Source organism: Zootoca vivipara, chromosome 9 (assembly GCF_963506605.1).
Source record: "Zootoca vivipara chromosome 9, rZooViv1.1, whole genome shotgun sequence".
Lineage (NCBI taxonomy): Eukaryota > Metazoa > Chordata > Lepidosauria > Squamata > Lacertidae > Zootoca > Zootoca vivipara.
Genome location: NC_083284.1, coordinates 36,105,033 through 36,124,304, shown reverse-complemented (window position 1 = coordinate 36,124,304; position 19,272 = coordinate 36,105,033). Strand labels below are relative to the sequence as shown.

The 19,272-nt window shown below is 39.7% G+C and overlaps 1 protein-coding gene across 12 annotated transcripts in view; it reads left to right on the top strand.

The window, feature by feature from the left end:
- The window catches only part of INPP4B (inositol polyphosphate-4-phosphatase type II B), a 267,689-nt gene that overhangs the window by 121,855 nt on the left and 126,562 nt on the right, over window positions 1–19,272 (top strand). For 11 of the 12 annotated variants that reach the window (XM_035113742.2, XM_060278622.1, XM_060278620.1 and 8 more), the window contains 4 exons: window positions 5,532–5,756; window positions 7,842–7,886; window positions 14,461–14,579; window positions 18,251–18,367. In XM_035113742.2, coding sequence (XP_034969633.1) covers window positions 5,532–5,756; window positions 7,842–7,886; window positions 14,461–14,579; window positions 18,251–18,367 — 506 coding nt within the window. Of the gene's footprint in view, window positions 1–5,526; window positions 5,757–7,841; window positions 7,887–14,460; window positions 14,580–18,250; window positions 18,368–19,272 lie in introns of all 12 variants that reach the window. The other variant, XM_060278621.1, reaches the window with a different exon arrangement.

Below are 19,272 nucleotides of genomic sequence, written 5' to 3'. Positions count from 1 at the left end.
TAAGAAATAAGAGATCTAGAGCAGGATCTCTGAGGATCTTAGTGCATGGAGTGGCTAGTGAAAGCAAACATTCTCTGATATAATTTTTTAGAAATATGTGATGTGATTATATTACTTTCCTATCCCAAAGATTCTTTGTGTATATATAATGGCGATGACGATTTTAATCTAAAATATCAATATAAAAGTTGCAATGACAAAAGTGGAATATGAATGCTATGATTTTTTTAAAAAACTGGATAACAAAAGATAACAAAAATAATTAAATCTTTATCTGTGACTGAAAGTTTGACTTTCAAGTGATCGTTAGCATTGCGTAATCAGTAAGCAAGAGATGATTTCATCACTACTAATTTTAACATGAATTCAGGATTTAGTTAGCTTTGTGTATCAAGAGCTTCTGATGTCTGTAGTTCACTTATCTTGCAGATACAATTTATGTATTAGAGTTCAGTTCTCCTTTTGTTAGAATGTATGGTTGTGATAGTGCTTTATTTTTCAGACCGGCAGAGGTTCATTATTAATATTCTCAAGCATTTCCCACTACTGTGATAATGCAGAATATGCATGTTGAAAGCACAACTTTGCTCTTAGCAACCCATCCCAATTTTTAAAAGTGACATAATTTCACACAAAGAACTCCATTTGAAATACATACAGTAGTGACGTCTGTTCCTCCACATTGATCATGGAAGAGTAATACTTGTGACTTCTCTGCTGATCCTAGAGTGACCCCCATAGAACTGTCTTCATGGAGTCAGATACAGTAGTTAAAATATGATTGCTCCTTCAGGGTAGTGACGGCAGAACCCAGGTGTAAATATTGTAAACTGCCCATGGCAAGCAATGGTTTTAGACGGGGGAAATCACATATACTTCTTCATGTTTCTTTGGAAGGAGCACAAAGTTTTTGGGAAGGTCAAAGCACGCAGAGGTCAGTTTCTGTACACATCTGCATTAACAACATCTTGGTTATAGTATCAGGACTCCACTCTTGCAGACTTCCCCTGTTGCTGCTTTGGATATCCAGGGTTCTCAGTAGCTGGTACATATGAGACGAAGAGACAAATATTGGACCAGGGAAGAGAGAGGCATTTTTGTTGACCTATGAATCAGATGGAAAAGGAACTCCAAAATGAGGTGGTAATTAAATGCCTATTTAAAAGAAAAGAAAATGTCAAAGGGAGCTCAATCATTCAGCTCACCAGCTGAAGCCATTCTTTTTACAAAAAGTCATCCTTTTTTTTTTAAAGGAAGCAGTCAGTGGTCTCAATACCCCGTATTGTTCTAGGATAAACTAGGTACTATGGGCATGAGCACTGGTGTTTCAGAAAAGAAGCAGCAGCAACCAAGGCAAAAAGCTCCAGTAGTTAAGCAGACCATTTCTGGAATATCTGGGCAGTTGGCTTCACAGTAGACAGCTACTGGAGCTAAGTCAGCCTTCTCAGGAGTTGCCCTGTCTCCTTAAGGATAAATTTGTGCTACTTGTGACTGGGTTCTTCCTCCTCCACTCGTCATCGTGACCTTTTTATAGCCCAGTAGGGAACATGACAACACAAATGGACTGAAATCACATTATTATTATTATTAAAAATATTTCTAGCCTACTCTTTATCACCAACTGAACCAAGAGTGTGAACAATGGAAACAAAGCACAGTATGAACAAAAATAATAGAAGAGCAAAAATATGCACTAAAATAGGAGAATAGCAACTTTCCACTGACTTTGTGTGGGCATGTCTATTATAGTAATTGATTTAATCTCCTGAGCATAGTTGTGCAGGGGACATCACTGCAGAAGCCCTGTGGAGCATGTAGAGGTTGGATAGCTTATGTCCTCCTTTTGGGGAGGTAATTGAACTCTGCATTGTTTAAGAGCATTTGCCTTGTTTAGGAAACAGCCTGATGAATAGGTGCTAATGTAAGAGGAGTTGACTCTTTAAGTAAGAATATAGGCATGACAGCATGACATTAGTAATCCACTCATATTGGTTATACAAGATGAAGATCAGGCAGATTCTCACTTTCTTGATCTTTGCAGCAATTATGTGACTTAAGTATTTGCTTGCTATTTGTAATTACTTCTCTCAATAGTCCCTCCCCATATTAATTTACATATTTTTCTACTTCTAGAATAATCATAAAAGAAAATGCATTTTTAAGCAAGTGCTTTTTCATAATTTATGATGAATGTGCCTTGGTTTTGCTTTCTTTTCCCTGCATGGTCAGTGTGCCTTGACTCTAACATGAAGGAAATGATGCTTTAAAAAAATATTTCTTGAATTACAAAGGTGTGTGCAGTGTCTCTCATATTTTAACATGTATCATTTTTGCAAATCAGTTTCATTTGTTAAGACACTAAGAAGAAAGAGGGAAAACGAGGTAGATTCTATGTGTGATTGAACAGATGATCTCCTTATACAGGGCTACTAATTATTATGTTTTTAATTAGCCAACTATCTTCTTTAAACTTGACAGTCCATGAAGCCCCATATTGCGGATTATGTTTTGTAACAAATGACAGTTGAACATCTGAACTAATTTGTGTACAGTGCCTTCTCCATTGGCTTGTTGTTGGCAGTGAAAACAGTCCTGGCAAACACTCTTATTAGCTATGTGGTGTAAGCAGAAATGCACTCCCTTTATATCCTGCTGTGTGCCTATAACAGAAGGCATTGGTGGACTTTTACGAAATAAAACAACAACACTCGGCCCATAAAGTCTTATATTCCAATTTGAGTTTTACCAAACTAGATTTGGAACCCAAATATTTTCTTCATGTAGGCAATGGGATGATTTATTTAGCATGTACCTGACATGGAAGAATACAGTAAAGTCAATTTGCTTCCATATGTTGCAACTTAATGTAAAAGGAAAAAAAAATCAATGTTCTCTTGCTGTAGACATCAGTTTCAGTTATCAGAATAATGTTAAGTGGAGTTAGAGCTCAACAGAAGCAGTATGTACATGCAAGTGAGTAAGTACAGTCGTACCTTGGTTCTCGAACAGAATGTGTTCGAAAACCAAGGTGTGGCTTCCAGTTGGCTGCAGGAGTGTCTTGCAGCCAATCAGAAGCCATGGAAGCTGTGCCAGACATTCGGCTTCCAAAAATCATTCGAAAACCGGAATACTCACTTCTGGTTTTTGATCGTTTAGGAGCTGAAACGTACGAGTTCCAATGCGTTCGGCAAACAAGGTATGACGGTACAACAAACACTTACTTAAAGGAAGCTTCCATTCTTTAGAGTTGTTAAAGAATATTGATCCTAATAATGATCAGCTGCTTATCCCCAGGGGTTGCTATTTGAATTTTTTTAAAAAATGTGCACATTAAATGCAAAGGGATATTTAACATCATGGCTACTCTGGCCCTTAGAATAAGCTTGTCAGGAGTGGGTAATGTATGTGCAGTATATATTTCATGCCGAATAAGCAAGTTCACTCTCTTAATACCTGCATGAAAATTTCACAGTATAACTTATTTTTAAAAGAGGTTTCAATTCAGCTAAATTTTGGCAGACATCCAGAGGCTCCCTTCTGCAAATGGAAGCCTATTCTACATGTGGACCCCCACCCCCTGCAATTTCTGTCATTCCCCTTTTTGTTGCAGCCCACTGCACAACACCGTTCCTGCATCCCCCTGCTTACAAAGCAATCAGTAGAACAACAATATTATAAAACTGAAGTCTGTTATAACAAATAACAAACAACATTTAGCATCATTAAAATAACAGCAGTAAATGAAAGCATGAGTAAATGTAGGGTCATAAACTCAACCCCAAGTGATGGTATCATTTTTATTATTCTGCTCAGTAACATCATTCTTTGAGCTGCTTATGAACATAAAATGATGAAATACGGTTAAAATAGCAATATTATATAATGGTGATATCAAGCTTTTTTGGACATTTGAAGGATACAAATGGAAAGACAAAAATGTGTATGCTCTTAAAGAATATTGTCAGTCACTGGGAATGTAGGCAGTTATATGGTTGAAAATGAAAACAAGTATTGGAACACCATTACCCAGGTGTCAGGAGTCAGTAGCAGGTTTTGCCTCCTTTTAACAGTGTCTCATATTCCAGCCTGTTTATTTCACCCTATGGAACTCAAAGGAAGCCATGTGACCTCAATATGACATGCTTTGAAGTCCCAAGAGTGTACTTTAAGGCAGTGGCAGCTGCCTCTCCACTGCATGTATAATGCTGGGTGCGCAGCAGCTGTGTGGTTTGGGGGAAATGAGCCAGCAGGACCTTACGCTGGGCCTAATTAAGCTTGTGGGCTAGATGTTCTCAATCCCTGGCTTAAAGCAATGGAGCACAGCAAGGTGGGGTTGTGGATGGTTGGGTTTTCCTTCCCTATCCACCCCATAATACTACTTTTCATGTAAAGCAGAGATAAGGATCTTAGGGCCTTCCATATGTTGTTGGAATTCGGCTCCCATCATCCCTGACCATTGGTCATGCATGCTGAGGCTGATGACAGCTGGATTGCAACATCATCTGAAGGGCCACAGATTCCACATCCCTGAATGGCTTCATTCATTCATTCACACTTCATTTGTGAATTGGAGAGATTCGTGGATCAAAACCATACATGCCTCATCACATCTAGTTGGACCCTGCAAGTACAGTGGAATGTTGGGGGAATGGGATACAATATTGGGAACTGACTTTTATTTAGATAGCTTTCAGTGTTCAGCTTCAAAACCCAACAGCTACCAGTTTTATTCCTTCAGATATATAGCTAAATCAGTTGGTGTCTTTTGTTAGCGTAGCATTGATTTGCCCCCCTCCCCTTAGTCCGTGCCTGATCATTTATACCGTACTAAATGTCATGCTGAATTTGCAACTAAATGAAACTGTCTCCATGGCAGAATCTTAAATGCTTAGAGACTATTTCCTTTGTGAATTCCAATCAAATGAATGATCCTTGAATTTCCTTGTGAACCCAAGAGACAACTAGACTTTTATCAGGCTCCAGGGCAGCTACTATGGGTAGCTATGAAGCCAGAAGCCTTTCCATATAACCTGTTGGTTGATTGTTCTAAATTGTTGCCAGGTATTGATGAACAGTAATCTGACAAGAGTGAATGGGCAGCTGAGTGTAAAGGGTAGTTCTAATAAAAAGAATAATGAACACTTTGTCCTTTAATGAATCCCACCACTCCATTTGACAGAATTCTGCCTGTTTACCCTGCTAAATCAAATTCATACTTAAGTTAGTTTCCCTGAAAGCTACTGGCTAAGCTGCCAAATATCCATCAGATAGGGCTTCTAAATTTCAGCTTAATGATACTGCCACCTAGTTTTGGGACACATTAATTGCTTTAAGATCCAGCTGTGCAGCGAGGACTTTGTGTTGTGCTGAATGTGAAGAGCAGCAGCTTGATTTCATTTGCTTCTGTGACACAAGAACAGAAGCTGTATGATATTCTGTGTCACTGCAAGCATCAGTCTTGCCCTAATCTTCAAAAATACATCTGTTAATGTCTGTCTTAATGAAAGTATGTCAATGTTTTCTGAGTGCAGAGTTTCAGAGTGGAGAACCAGATCTTTACCTTGAAGCTGCATCAAGGTCTGACTGTGAATCTTGGGCTGTGGCTCTCGGAGAGGCAAGTTCTGAAGGTCTGCGCAATAAAATCGAGCAGCTCCAGAGACTGATCATGGAAATCAAGGAAGAAAGAGCAGCAGATGAAGTACATCAGTTCATTCCATCAGCACAGGGAGACAATCTTGCAGAGTCTAAGCTTACAAGTAAGTGTGTTGTTTATTGGACCTTAATCCTGTTGATACTCCCTTTTTTTGGGTGGAAATCCTCTCTTCTGTGAATGGCCAGTTTTAGGCAGATTAGAAATCTTTGTTGCCAAGTGTATTGCACTCCAGTGCTCATAATCACTAACCATTTGGCGGTGTTGCCTCGGGCTGATGGGATTCAAGTGAAACATTATCTGGATGAGCACAGGTTACCGCTCTCTTTTGTTGTAGACAAACATGTTAATATAATACTGTATTTTGCTTCCGGCTTGCATAACTTGCTTCCTATGGAAGGCAGATCCATTGTCAGTTAATCTATTCTTTGTAGTGTTCTTTTTTAAAGATGCTGTGTACTAATGTTGTTTTGCATCTATTTCTACAGGACATTTAATGTTCAAAGCGTGATACTGTACTTTACTCATAACAAGTAATTAGAGTCAGATCATTAGTTTAACACTTTCATTATAGAAATGGGAACCAGGACTGAGAGACAGGCTTGTTTAAGGTTTCCTAACTCCAAGCAATACGCGGGTGGTGCTGTGGTCTAAACCACAGAGCCTAGGGCTTGCCGATCAGAAGGTTGGCGGTTCGAATCCCCATGACGGGGGTGAGCCCCTGTTGCTTGGTCCCAGCTCCTGCCAACCTAGCAGTTTGAAAACATGTCAAAGTGCAAGTAGATAAATAGGTACCGCTCCGGCAGGAAGGTAAATGGTGTTTCCATGCGCTGCTCTGGTTCACCAGAAGCGGCTTTGTCATGCTGGCCACATGACCCTGAAGCTGTACGCTGGCGAGATGAGCGCCGCAACCCCTTTACCTTTAACTCCAAGCAATAGTACTCCACCTGTCAGAATTTTGATCATGCTTCTGAATCATAAGGCAGCATCATATAAATTTTTCAAAGAAGAAAGGAGCTGAATGAATTGGCATCACTGGCTAACTATGGACAGCTAAGGCCAAAGCAACTCCCATGTGTTCAGCAGGGCTTGTATTTAAGACAGCAGCCCTCCATACCAAATAGGAAGCCTCTATTGCAATTATAGGGAGTTTCAAAAACCTTGTGGTGGTGAGCTTTACTGCTACTGAAGGCAAATGAACGTAATGGCCACAAATCCAATAACATTCAAGATTGACACAGTCTATAAGAAATCCATTGCAGCAGACTTAACTTTAAACTAACAAGAACTTATAATAAGACTAAACCTTAACACTATAGCATACAGAACAGAACACACCAGAACAAAGGGATAGAAAGTAAGTGAAACCCAGGCTCCTCCTGGCCTGACTATTATAGTCAGCATGACCTTGACAGAAAGGATAACAAAACCAGTTTCAACCAGCTGTACTCAGCTTCCCAGAAGGAATAACCCAAACATCAGAAATCTTTCCCCCCCCCACACACACAGACAAGCTTCCAGAACCCTCTTGAACTAAGTAGAACAGGAAAGATATCTATACATCAGATCAATACTTTCTTTACTAAGAAATGCAAACTGACAGGTAGTCTCAGTTCTAAATTTGCTTGCATAGAAGTACGTAAGTTCTGCTGAAATGAATGGGAGTTAATTCCAAGTACATAAGTTTAGGCAATGAGTAAGTCTGATTAAATTCAATGGGGTGTACTTCTAGTAGACATTCATTTCATTGCACAGATAGTCTTCTGGAAATATTATGATGTTACAGTACTGAGTTTCCACTGAGTTTAGTTATGTGACCCTTCTAAATACATGTCCAGCCATTCTGGTGAAGTAATAATTTGTTGAGAAAAAGCAGCAGTAAGCTTTGCATTTTGAGAAATTTTGATGTAAACGACATAGCCAATTTTCTTTGACTGGTGCACAGGATAACAGTTACTTCGTCAGAATGAATGTGATTAATTAGAACACAAAAAATGTTGCTTATTGATAGACTGCAGGGGGCTCTTAAAAAAGTAGATGTGGTGAAACATTGCCCCTTGATTTGCAGCTCACTGTAGGGTGTATTCCCAGCAACACCATTGGTACAATGCTAAGTATACTTCGTCAAACAAAATTCCAGTGTATGCATTATTACCGTATATATTTTAACTAGATACTCTTTTACCAACAGATCTTCAGAGGACTGTCAGTGAACCAAAACTTGAATTCAGTCTTGGTAAGACACAACTTTAAATGTTGCATAAAACTAAAGTTGATAGGTCACATCCAGCCAAGTCATACTCAGAGTAGATCCACAGAAACAATGAGCATGACTACCTTAACATCTATTGTGTCTACTCTGAGTAGAACTTAGTTGGATACAATTATATAATATATAAAGACCATGACTTTCCACTTTAGAAAGCCCTGAAAAGAAGAGAGGCATATAACAACCATTTTATCAAGTGGCCTTGTAAATGAATCTCTAAAACCTTGAATGGAAGCAGTTTGGGTTGTTTAATCTATTGATGAGCTGGCTCAGACCTTTTTATTATTAAACACTGCAAACTTGGGGCTGGAACACTTACACATTCTAACCTTTATAATATATGCAGGTCTATAAAAGATAGGATTTTTAATGTTGAACTAATTAATATGTTCATGTAAAAATTATTTATAGGAAAGGTTTTAATTTCAAGGTACAGCAGCTTCTTGAGTGTTACCTTTTGAAACAGAATGTCTCTTTGGGAAAGTGTATCTTATTAATTGGTACATGCCATTCTTTTTGTTAAAGTACATGTAGCATAGCTAAAATGTTCAGTCAGTCAAGCATACTAATTAACTGAACATGTCTTCATAGCATTAGATAAGCACTTTTTTTTCTGTAAAAAATGCAACTTCCCTTGCTTTGTTGAACCGAAATCCAGTGCCAGAATGATGGAGAGTACACAGTCATCTGAGGGAATGATTTTTTCTTGTAATTTGAACCCATTGGTTCCAGATCTATCCTTTCATCTGGACCAACAGAAGGAAAGGATCATTTCTATCCTATGCTTTTCATACCAGCATTTATTTCTAGATTTTGCTTTTCTGCAGAATGATTCTAACCTGAGCTCATTAGAGAAGCTCAGATTTTATAGAGGCAAGAATATATGGATAGTGACCGAGGATGTTTTTCTTCTAAAGCCAGTAGGCGAAAGAAGACTTTTCAGTCATAAGTTTTACTTGTTTGTTTTGGACTAAAAAGCATATTTTGAGGGAAGTATTTTGAGGGACCACTGTTCAGTGAAAAGTTAGTGGATATCTGAACTTGAAAAGCTATTTAACAGCTGGAAGGGTCCTGCTGGGATTTACCGGTAACCATTTTTAAGAGACACAGTTTTATCACTGATGTTCCAGAGTGATGCAGCAGATAATGGGATTGGATTTTTGACAAACATTTCAGACTAAAGGAGATGAAGTGAAGATATAATACGAAGAGAAAGGGACTCAGTGTTTTGAGAGTGGGGGCATGGAGAGGTTTATGGTTTCAAATATTTATTATGCATTAAATTGTTTAAGCACAGGGTTGGTTTTTTTATTTAAAAAAAAGCATTCTGATTTGTTCTATGCAGTGTATTACTTATTTTGCATATTTTTCAAAAGCTGGCCTAAATCTGTTTTTGGCTAAGCTTTACAACATTTACATTCAGTTGGACAAATGTATCACTCCACTAACTTGCACCATTAATGCAAATTTTGTTTATTTTGATGGCTTGTGTTCTAATGGGGTTCTGTTCCTCAGATTACATCCATTATTTTGCAAAGATGCCTTGACTTCATTGGTGAAAATATTTTCATGATTGCTTTTGGGGGGCGGCGTTGTTGGTGTTACTTCTTAAAATAATTTTTAAGTACCCGTCCCGGTACCTAAAATTTGCTTTGTGCTGTACATAGTTGCTGCCTGCAGACTTGCACTCTAAAAGGTGTAGGGATGTAGGTGGTGTTGTGGTCTAAGTCACTAAGCCCCTTGGGCTTGCTAAACAGAAGGTAGGCAGTTCGAATTTGTGAGATGGGGTGAGCTCTTGTTGCTGTGTCCCAGCTTCTGCCAACCTAGCAGTTCAAAAGCATACCAGTGCAAGTAGATAAATAGGTACTGCTGCAGCGCAAAGGTAAACGGCGTTTCCGTGCGCTCTGGCACTCATCATGATGTCTCATTGAGCCACATGATTCGGAAATCTGTCTGTGGACAAACACCGGCTCTCTTGGCCTGAATTGAGATGAGCGCCGCACCCTATAGTCACCTTTGACTGGACCTAACCGTCCAAGGGTCCTTTAGCTTTTAGTCTAAAAGGTGCGGCTCATATTGAAAAAATGAATGGAAGGGAAGAGGAAATGAGCAAACTCAGGTTACAAAGCGGTTCCGGGACAGAAACTGTTCCGGAGGGAAGGAGTCAAATGGCAGCTGATCTCTCAATGAAGCCAATGGTGAGGGCTTTGGTAGGTTGGCCATCAGTTACATCCTTTTGGCATGTTTCTTTCATTTTAGAAAACTAAACATTATAGCTCACAGGTTGATTGCCTAAGCCAAATTCTGAAGGTTTTTACCCTGAGACCATAGAGTCTATATTCAAGAATCTTAGCTATATCTCTTAACAACTGAGGTATGTTTAAGGGATTTTATGGGTTTTATGAGTAAAACTCTCACAAAAGTTTCTCCATGTGCTCCTTCCCTATCATGGCCTGACAGTGGGTATTGGCTATGGGTACAATAGGAACACTTTCCCTTTCTCTCTTGCTGCCCTATAAGGTTGGAAATACATCCCAGAATCCAACTGGGAAAATTCAGAACCAGGAAGACCAGACTTCAGTAAAGAACAAGAAGAAATTCATGATATATTTGAAAGACAATTGTAATCAATTGACATTGCTTGTAGGGTTACAAGAAGTTTTGTAAGGAGAACTATATGAATTATTGCGAAAGAGGACTAAGAAGGAGTTTATTTAGGATTTGGATTTTATAGCTATAACTATAATAATAAAATGCAAAATTAGAAAGGAAGTTAGAAAACCATCAGTTGAGGTTGATGGAAGTCCTAAGCTGTGATAGCCAAAGGTCTGTTCTGCATTTTCATATGAAGGAGCACATCTGAGTTGAAATTTTGGGTGCTAGGAATGTTTCCCATGGAAGAATTCCCAGCTCCCTGACAACTACCTGCAACAGCCCTCTGCAACTAGGACTGAGCTAGCCAGGAGAGAGAGCAGTGTTTTAGAGTTCCATCTCCCATAGGTAACTCAACATACTGCTGTGCTGTGTTTGAAGTTTACTAAACCACAAAGATGAAGGGGGAAGAAAACCACTCCCTCTTTTCCTTCCTGTGGTAGAGGCTGGTGACCCTTCTGCACAAAAGCAAAATCGTTTTCAGCTAATACACAAGGCAGTCAGAATCCAAGCCAAGGTGGAGAACCTGTGTCTTTCCCAGGTATTGTTCAACTCCCATCAGCCCAGCCAGCATGTTTGATGGTTAGGGTTGTCATGAGCTATAATTCAACAACACCTGGCAGCCTACAGGTTCCCTATCCTGGCCATATAAGTGGCAGTTGATTGAGCAGTGCCTTAAATGTATTTGAGAAAGTAAGCTTACTGACAAGAACTTGCCTAGAAGTATATTTAATATTATTTATTACATTGGGATAAAACTGACTTGCGAGTCAACATAGAAATAAAACATTTTAAGCATGGTCAGTATTCTGCTATGAGCAAATACCTGCTTGACCTTTAAACAAACTGAAACAGAATATGACATTCTACACAGGTTGCTAGGATCAGAAACCTTTTTCTGAGTGTGACATTCAGCATTCACATAGGCCATTGATTTGTGGAAGATGATTAGTGGCTTGGCAGTTTTTATTTGCCTTGGGATGAGTTTTTTATCTGACATTCTAGGCCAATTAATGAGATGGCAGCTTTGGGCTATCTTTATTACCTTCCAGCCTGTGAGCAAATGATTGGAGCTTCAAAGAAATAAAAATGTTAAACTATTAGCGATTTAAATAAAATTGCAGTTAATCTTAGAATCATAACATCATATATTGGTTTGAGCAAAATCTGTTTCATTTGGGATTCCAAAGAGCATTTTTGGAGGCACTGATGATTGTTTATGGGCTCGTCGTTCTTGAGAAAAGCATTTAAGTGTGTAGATGGGTGTCTGAATTATGTCCTGGGGCATAATTTTCTTTTCTCTAGAGAGAAATTTCCTATAGGCCCTAGGACAGGGGTCGGCAAACTATGACCCGGGGGCCGGATGTGGCCCACCAGGCTTGTAAATCCGGCCCACGAACCCTGCCACCCGCTCGGTCAGTCCCCGTGCTCCTTGAAAAGAAGCTGCGGATGCCTCACCACATGGGGACTGACTTCCACAGTGCTGGCACAGCTTCGGATTGGCTGCAGGATGGGCCAATGGAGCGGCTGCTGCTTGTCAACAACACTGGTGAGCAGGTGGCACTGAGATTTGCTCCTGAGCACATGAAGAGTGTGTTCCTCCTCCAGGTCCAGAGATAGCTGCAGGACCGGCTTGCAGGGTATTTTTATTTTTCAAAATATAGTCTGGCCCCCCACAAGGTCTGAGGGACAGTGGACTGGCTCCATGATTAGAAAGTTTGCTGACCCCTGCCCTAGGACATACCACCAGTGTGTTGCTCCTGTAAGTGTTCTGAGACTTGTGCGCTATTAGTAAAATGTTATGAATATAGATATGGTAGGGAAGGACAGCTACAAAAACCACTGAGTTCACCAGTCTTCCTTTCTTTTCTTTGGCTTTGTTTTGGAACCATCCACTTAAATGTGCTTTGACATATCACAGATAAGTGGAGAGATCACAACAGGAAACAGTTTTAGGCAAGTCCAGCTGTAAACGCATAGTATCTCCTCTTATTTTGGATGTGATAAAGCATTTGAGCAATGGGCCCAAACTGTCCTCTTTCCACATCGTGACTAAGCTGAGCATCTGAATCCATCCTCAGTTTGCACAATCACTGGACTTATTGTTTTCTAGAATTCAAATACACTAAGCAATCTTAATTAGCTTAGTTTTCTGGACTTGCAGCTTGCGTTGAATGATTGTGTACTCAGTGCTTCTTGATTGTTCCTGGAGAGCTGGTCACAGTTCCTCTTGCACTTCCTGTGTCTTGCACTCTCTTGCACTCTACACAGTAGCCTCAACAGGCTGGTCAGATATTGTACACATGTAACTTTAGGTTTAAAGTTATGAGGTGTAGCAGAGAGATTCACCATGTTTATATTAACTTTTTGTAATGTTAAATCTATATGCAGAAGCAAACAATTAACTCCTAAGAAATCAGAATCTTTGGGGATACCTTTTGTGGAGATTATGAGAATCAATAGATTGTTTGCCCCCCCCCCCAGGATATAGTTGTAAGGGTTGCCCCATGGTTGGCTTAGTTTGACCTTTTTCAGTTTTTTTTGAGGGGTGGGGTGGCTCTCTGTAAAACTTAGTAACTATGTGTGTGATATAGCTGCTGGACCGTTAGTTGTCCCATTCACATCAGTAGGTGAGTTATTAACAGTACAGGATTCCCCCCCCTTTTGCATCAGGAGGGGAGGAATGGAGAGTAGACTTGTGGCATTACCCACTTAAAAAAATAAATGAATTGCTTGCTGCATAGCTGCCAGGTCTCCCACTGAAAAATGCGGGATCAGCAGCGGCGCGGCACCAGAAGTCGCTTCTACGCATGTCCAGACATGCGTAGAAGCGACTTCCGGTGCTGCTCTGCCCGATTTACGGTGCCCAGACATGGGCAGAGCAGCACCCAAAATGGAGCCTCCCTGGCAGGTAGGAAATCCGGGGGATTTCCGAGATTTTTTTCTATTTGCGATAACAGTGGGAAACGGATTAAAATCCGGGGGTTTCCCTCAAAAAACGGGAGACTTGGCAGCTATGTTGCTTAGTTGTTCATGGGATGGGTTTGTTCTCTGAGCTGTTGAATAAAACTCTTTTAAAATCCTTCCATAGGGTAAGTTCAGCAGGTTTCCTCCAGTAACATATATGTTGAGAAATTTCCCCTTAAACAGAAGCATCACCTTAAGACAGTTTACCTGTACTGTAACCTGTTCAAAAATAGAGTTACAGCTGCAGTGCCACTGCATGGTAATAAAACTGGCAACACACTATGTCAATTCCTGCCATTTGTGTCCTCTACTTACTGCTTTAAAAATGGAACCTTCACCCTGTGATTAGCCCTGCCAAGAAATTTTATAATGTCTTACTGGGGCATATAAATCAACATAGCCAGTGGCAGTATTTAATTTGACTTCCCTGAAACAGTCAAGCATGATGCAGTTTGTTTAAATAAAAGGTGACTAAGTTGGGGTGTCTGAGAATGATTTCATGGCAAATTATTTGAAAGCTTATTTCTCCATCAGGATACTTAGGTCTGGGGGCTGAAATTGGAATCACTGTGTGTGTAAATTTGCATATATGAAGTGTGTGCCTGTCTGCGTGTGCACATATGCACATACATGTAGTAGGTTCATATGTAAGAGCTGAACCAGTTCCACAGGAAAGCCTTGCAGGAATTGCATAGATGGTTAATGGAAATGAAAACTCAATTTAGCTTTCAACATGTGACTTCCTATTTCTGTAAGATACTTCCAAAGGACTTCCTCTGCTAAATCAGCTGAAGCTTTTCTGCAATTTAACTCTGAAACATAGCTCAGTCTGCCTTGCCACAGAGTGGTGTGTTCACTTTGATTTGTTTTTACAGAGATTTCCCCCCACTTTCCCCTCCCTTCCCTCCTGTGCCATTTCCAGCATGTAAAGATCTAGTGGCTCCAACTCGTGATCGAAAACTGAATACATTTGTGCAGATCACCGTGGTTCAACCTGGAGAACAGTCTTCAACACGATATACAAGCACAGAAATTGTGGAGGTGAGCTCCTTTCTTTGTTTGATCACCATTAGTCATCAAATGCCAAATTTTCTTTTCTTTTTTAAGCCAGTATAAAGCGGGGGGGGGGTTGCTGGCATTTGCTTGTTTGTGAAACTTCTGCTTCTGCAGAAGGAAACATAAAAAGTTGTTTGGCTTTTCAGACACGCTGCAAAATGCTCTGGGGAACTATTGCTTCTCCTTTGATGTTAAGGACCCCCCCCCCCCAATGTAGAAGTGTTTTAAAATATGGAGTTTCTGCTAAGAAAATGTTAGCATGCTGTATGTTTGCAATGAACTATGTCATCTGAAACACAAGACTTTGTACTTCATGATGAATGAGTGCTACAGTTTATACTACTAATATTTGTAGGCATAACTTTCTGCAGCAAACATTGCCTGATGTGGCTTTGCCCTGGTGACTTTCGGCTTTGTCTGCTGCTTGGAACAAAAGTTTACTTTTTGTTACCAAATATTCACGTTAAGGAGTTTTAGGATACGTTGTGGAAGGAAGCAAGTTTTAATTCTGTGAAAATACATCCGAATTAGGTTCTCACTATTAAAGAAAGTTTCCTGATGCATCAAAGGAATGCTTTTTGAGCAGTCTTCCGGCTGCAAATTTAGCTGTCATGACTTGAACTGCTAGCAGTACTAAAGCTGTAACTTAAACAGCCTGCAACACAGCAGGATGGGCCTTGTGCAGACTGTTTGGCATGTTGCACTGCATTTGTTGTAGCAGACTGTTCAGGCATCAGTCGAACCCTTTCCTATTACCGTTTAGAGTTGGCTGACATTCTACACAGAACCCTATATATGTTCAAACTCTGTATTTTATTTTCATGTATTCTTCCATTTGTATGCCACCAGTATCCCTCAAAGGAGGCTAAAAGCAAATTAGAAACAATACAGCTGAGTGGGATTTTTTTTTTTAAAAAAAAACTTTATTGATCTGCAAGACCACTATGCAATATCACAAGACCACTTTGCAAAATCCCATCCTCGTGCAAAGCAGTTTGCTTCTTAATACAGTGGTACCTCGACTTACGAACGACTCGACAACCAAATTTTTCGACTTACGATTGGGGCTAATGGCCGAGCACTTACGAATGTCTCGACATCCGAAAGGAAACCGTGATGGTTTTAGATAGGGATTTTTCGACTTATGAATTTTTAGATAGGGTTGCTTCGACTTACGAATTTTTCGCATTTCCAATGGTGTTTTTCGACCTATGAAGGTGCCTTCCGAATGGATTAAATTCGTAAGTCGAGGCACCACTGTATATACAAAGCCCCTGTGCTCATGGACAAGTAGTTTCGTGCTTCTTTGAATCACAGCATGAAGTAACACCTTCAGTAAGAAAAATACACAGCAGGGGAAGACGGCAATGATAAAACTCCAACTCTCAAAAGATTTGGTGAAAACGGTTTCTTTGCCTAGGGAAATTGCTTGTAAAAGAAGAATGTAATGTGGGTGGGAGGAGGAGAGTAGAATGGCTTGCTTGAGCTCCTGCTAGCTTATAGTATCTTGCAGGAAATGCATGGCTGGCTGGCTGGAACCCTAAACAAGAGCTCTTCTGTTATTGTATGGTATTGGTTTATTGCAAAAGTTTGTAGCAAGTTATAAATAAATTTACAGTATTGGTATTCTTTTTTTTTATCACTTTCATTAAGAGTGAAGCAGCTGTTACATTTGTATCTGACCTCTCTGCATAGAGCTTTAAGATGAAAAATGTGGTTCAAAAACATATATTTGAAAATACTTAAATACAAATAGTTCTTTTCAAACTTCTTCCATGATGGTAGTGTTACTGCAATTTCTCTTTAAAAAAAAAAGACAGAGAGGGAGTGTGGGGAACCTTTTTCAGCCAGAGGACTGAAATCATATCCTCTGGGGGATACATGCCAATGGTGGGCGTGACCAAAATGGGCAAGGTCACCCCCCACATATAGGTGCATGGGTGCATATATACATGTGGACACGTGTGGACACGCATATACACACACATGCATTTTAGTGGTTAAGGATAAGAAGAAGGAATGCCACCTTACACAGCACAAGCAAATTTGAGGTTATTTGCTTTCATGTGTTATTTCCAAGGTCAATATTGAGTAGCTGAACAGTCAGTAGGCTAAAGAATGGAGTACTTCTGCTTTTACATACCCCGAGTATCTTATGAGTGGAAGAACAACAATTAACCTGAAGGAAATGTGTTATTTGGCTGTACTAACTGCATCAGCAAGCTAAGTTCTTCATGCAAAATTTATCCTGCCCTTCCTCCAAGTTGCTAAGGACAGCGTAAATTCCCTGCCCCGTTTACAACAGCCCTGTGAGGTCGGTTATGCTGAAATATATTCACTGACCCACGACCATATATTCTCTTTTGGCTGAGGAAATTCTCTCTCACTGAAGCCCAACACCCCAGTTGCTACGCCACACTGGCCCCGCTATATTAAACACAAAGTGTCATTTAAAATAATATTTTTAAGCTGATTCTGCAAAACCTATTGAGCACCATCCAAGATGTAGCCTTTGGTGCTGGGTCTAAAATATCTTTTAAAGTCATACTTCCTACCTTTGAAAACTCTAGTCCCAGCCAAGCTGTAGCTTTCTGCAGTTACTTTACTCAGTGTTGAGGCAAAGGCATTCATTGCACACTCAAAGGAACTCTCTTTTACATCGCGTGTTCCATGGCTAAGACTTGGGTGCTAGAAATAGGTTCTAGTACTAAACCCTGATAAGCCTAGCTGGAATTATTTCCATCATACTACAAGCCTATGCATTTCAACTATGAATCAGTTTTTAGTTTAGCTTGCATTGTTGAAAAAATCCTTCTTTAAATGAAAAGGTTATTAATTTTTTTTAAAAAAAAAATAGATAAATCAAACATTGTTCAAGCTATGCCTATGCCTTTGCCAAGACACTAGCCTTGAAGGTCAAAATGTCATCTAGTCATTGTTCACAGCCTGTTTCTGCCCTGCTTCATAGCCAAACATGTGATTTTGATTTATTTTCCTGATTTAAGGATTTTTGCTACTCTTATGGAAAGGCAGTCAAGTTGTACAGCGCTTTCTCTCTGCTAGTCCATTGCAGGGGGTTGCACTAGATGACCCTCAGGGTCCTTTCCAACTCTGCAGTTCTATTATTAACCATACATGAAGATAAAAGGCACGAACTTGGAGGGAAACATGAAGCTCTGTATATAAAGCTGGGGAACTTGGTGACTCCAGCTTACGGTTCCCACACAGCTATTTATGGCCTTGCCTAGTGCTTCCCATATTTTTAGTTCTTTTGCATGAATTGTAACATGTGACTACTTAAATGAAGTGCATGTGAATTTATATGTCTTGGATTATGAATGAATGGCTGAATGGCTGTTCCTAATTAGAGGAGTACTGCTTTGTAGTATACGGTGACACAGTTGCCTGGGGTGGTTTGTGGTCATGAACTCAACTTCTGTATCTCAAAACGTCTCTCTTTATACTGAGTAAATGTTCGCGCTATTACGTTTTGTATCTCTGGCTCTTGCAGTTGGCAATCCAAATCTGCCTTTGCTGCATCAAAAACTCTGCCTTTGGAGATTCCCATGGCTATTGTTTCATTGACCATAGCTGACTGTAGCATGATACACAGCTGCTACCTTGCTAAATCTGAGTTATGTGCTTGTGCTATGCAGGGAACAAGAGACCCACTGTTTCTGACTGGTGTGACGTTCCCCCCGGATTACCCTATCTATGAGGAGACTAAAATAAAACTAACAGTCTATGATGTCAAGGATAAATCTCAAGACACGGTAGGTACCTTGTTGTTTCTTTTGCTAAACTGTGCACAACAATATGACTGATCTTTCCATGGGTTTATTTTGCCATCCATTAGATCCTTAGGTGTTTCGAGTGTTGCTGTGATTGTATTGAATTGTTGTTCAAATTGCCAGGAAAGAAAGAGTTAAGGTTGTGTGTGGTTTTCCTGTTAACTGTGACTGGCAGCATATGGAATGGATTGAGATAAGAAGGGTAGAAAGAAAATACGGTAACTTCTCTCAAAATATGTTACCGATCATAGAGTTCTAGTCATGTAAGACCTCAGTTCTGAAAGAAACGATAATCAAATCAGACTTTAATTATTCTCATATTGAGACTTGTATTGTGGCAGCCCATCTGCCATCAGTTTAAAAAATGTGTATGTATTACTTACTAAAGAATGTATACTTTATAAGACTGGATTTTGCATCACCTACACACACACACATTAGTAAGAGGTAATGGAATAGGAATTGTTTACCAACATATATCCAGCAACCCAGTTACAGTTTTTCTATATATTTTCATGCAGAGTTTTCCACCCCAAAGGTTTGACAATGCTTAATTTTTAAAAAATATTCCTGTGTTTCATTTCCTGCTTTTCTTAATATTCAAAAGCATCCTCCCCGGAGCAGTTGACAAACAAAGAAGTCACAAGACTCTTACATTTGTTTGTATGCAAAAGCTGATAAAATATGGAATAATACCATTCCCCCCTCCTTAAAAACGAAATGCTTTGCATTTGTATTTAGTTTAGCATTTTTACCTGTTACGGATTGTGAATGATTAACATAATATTACATATTGCATTACTATTAGCTAAGAATATATTTTGTTCACTTGATGACTTTTCAGAGGTGCGACGTTTAAATTTTGAAGTTGTATTATTTTCAGTGCT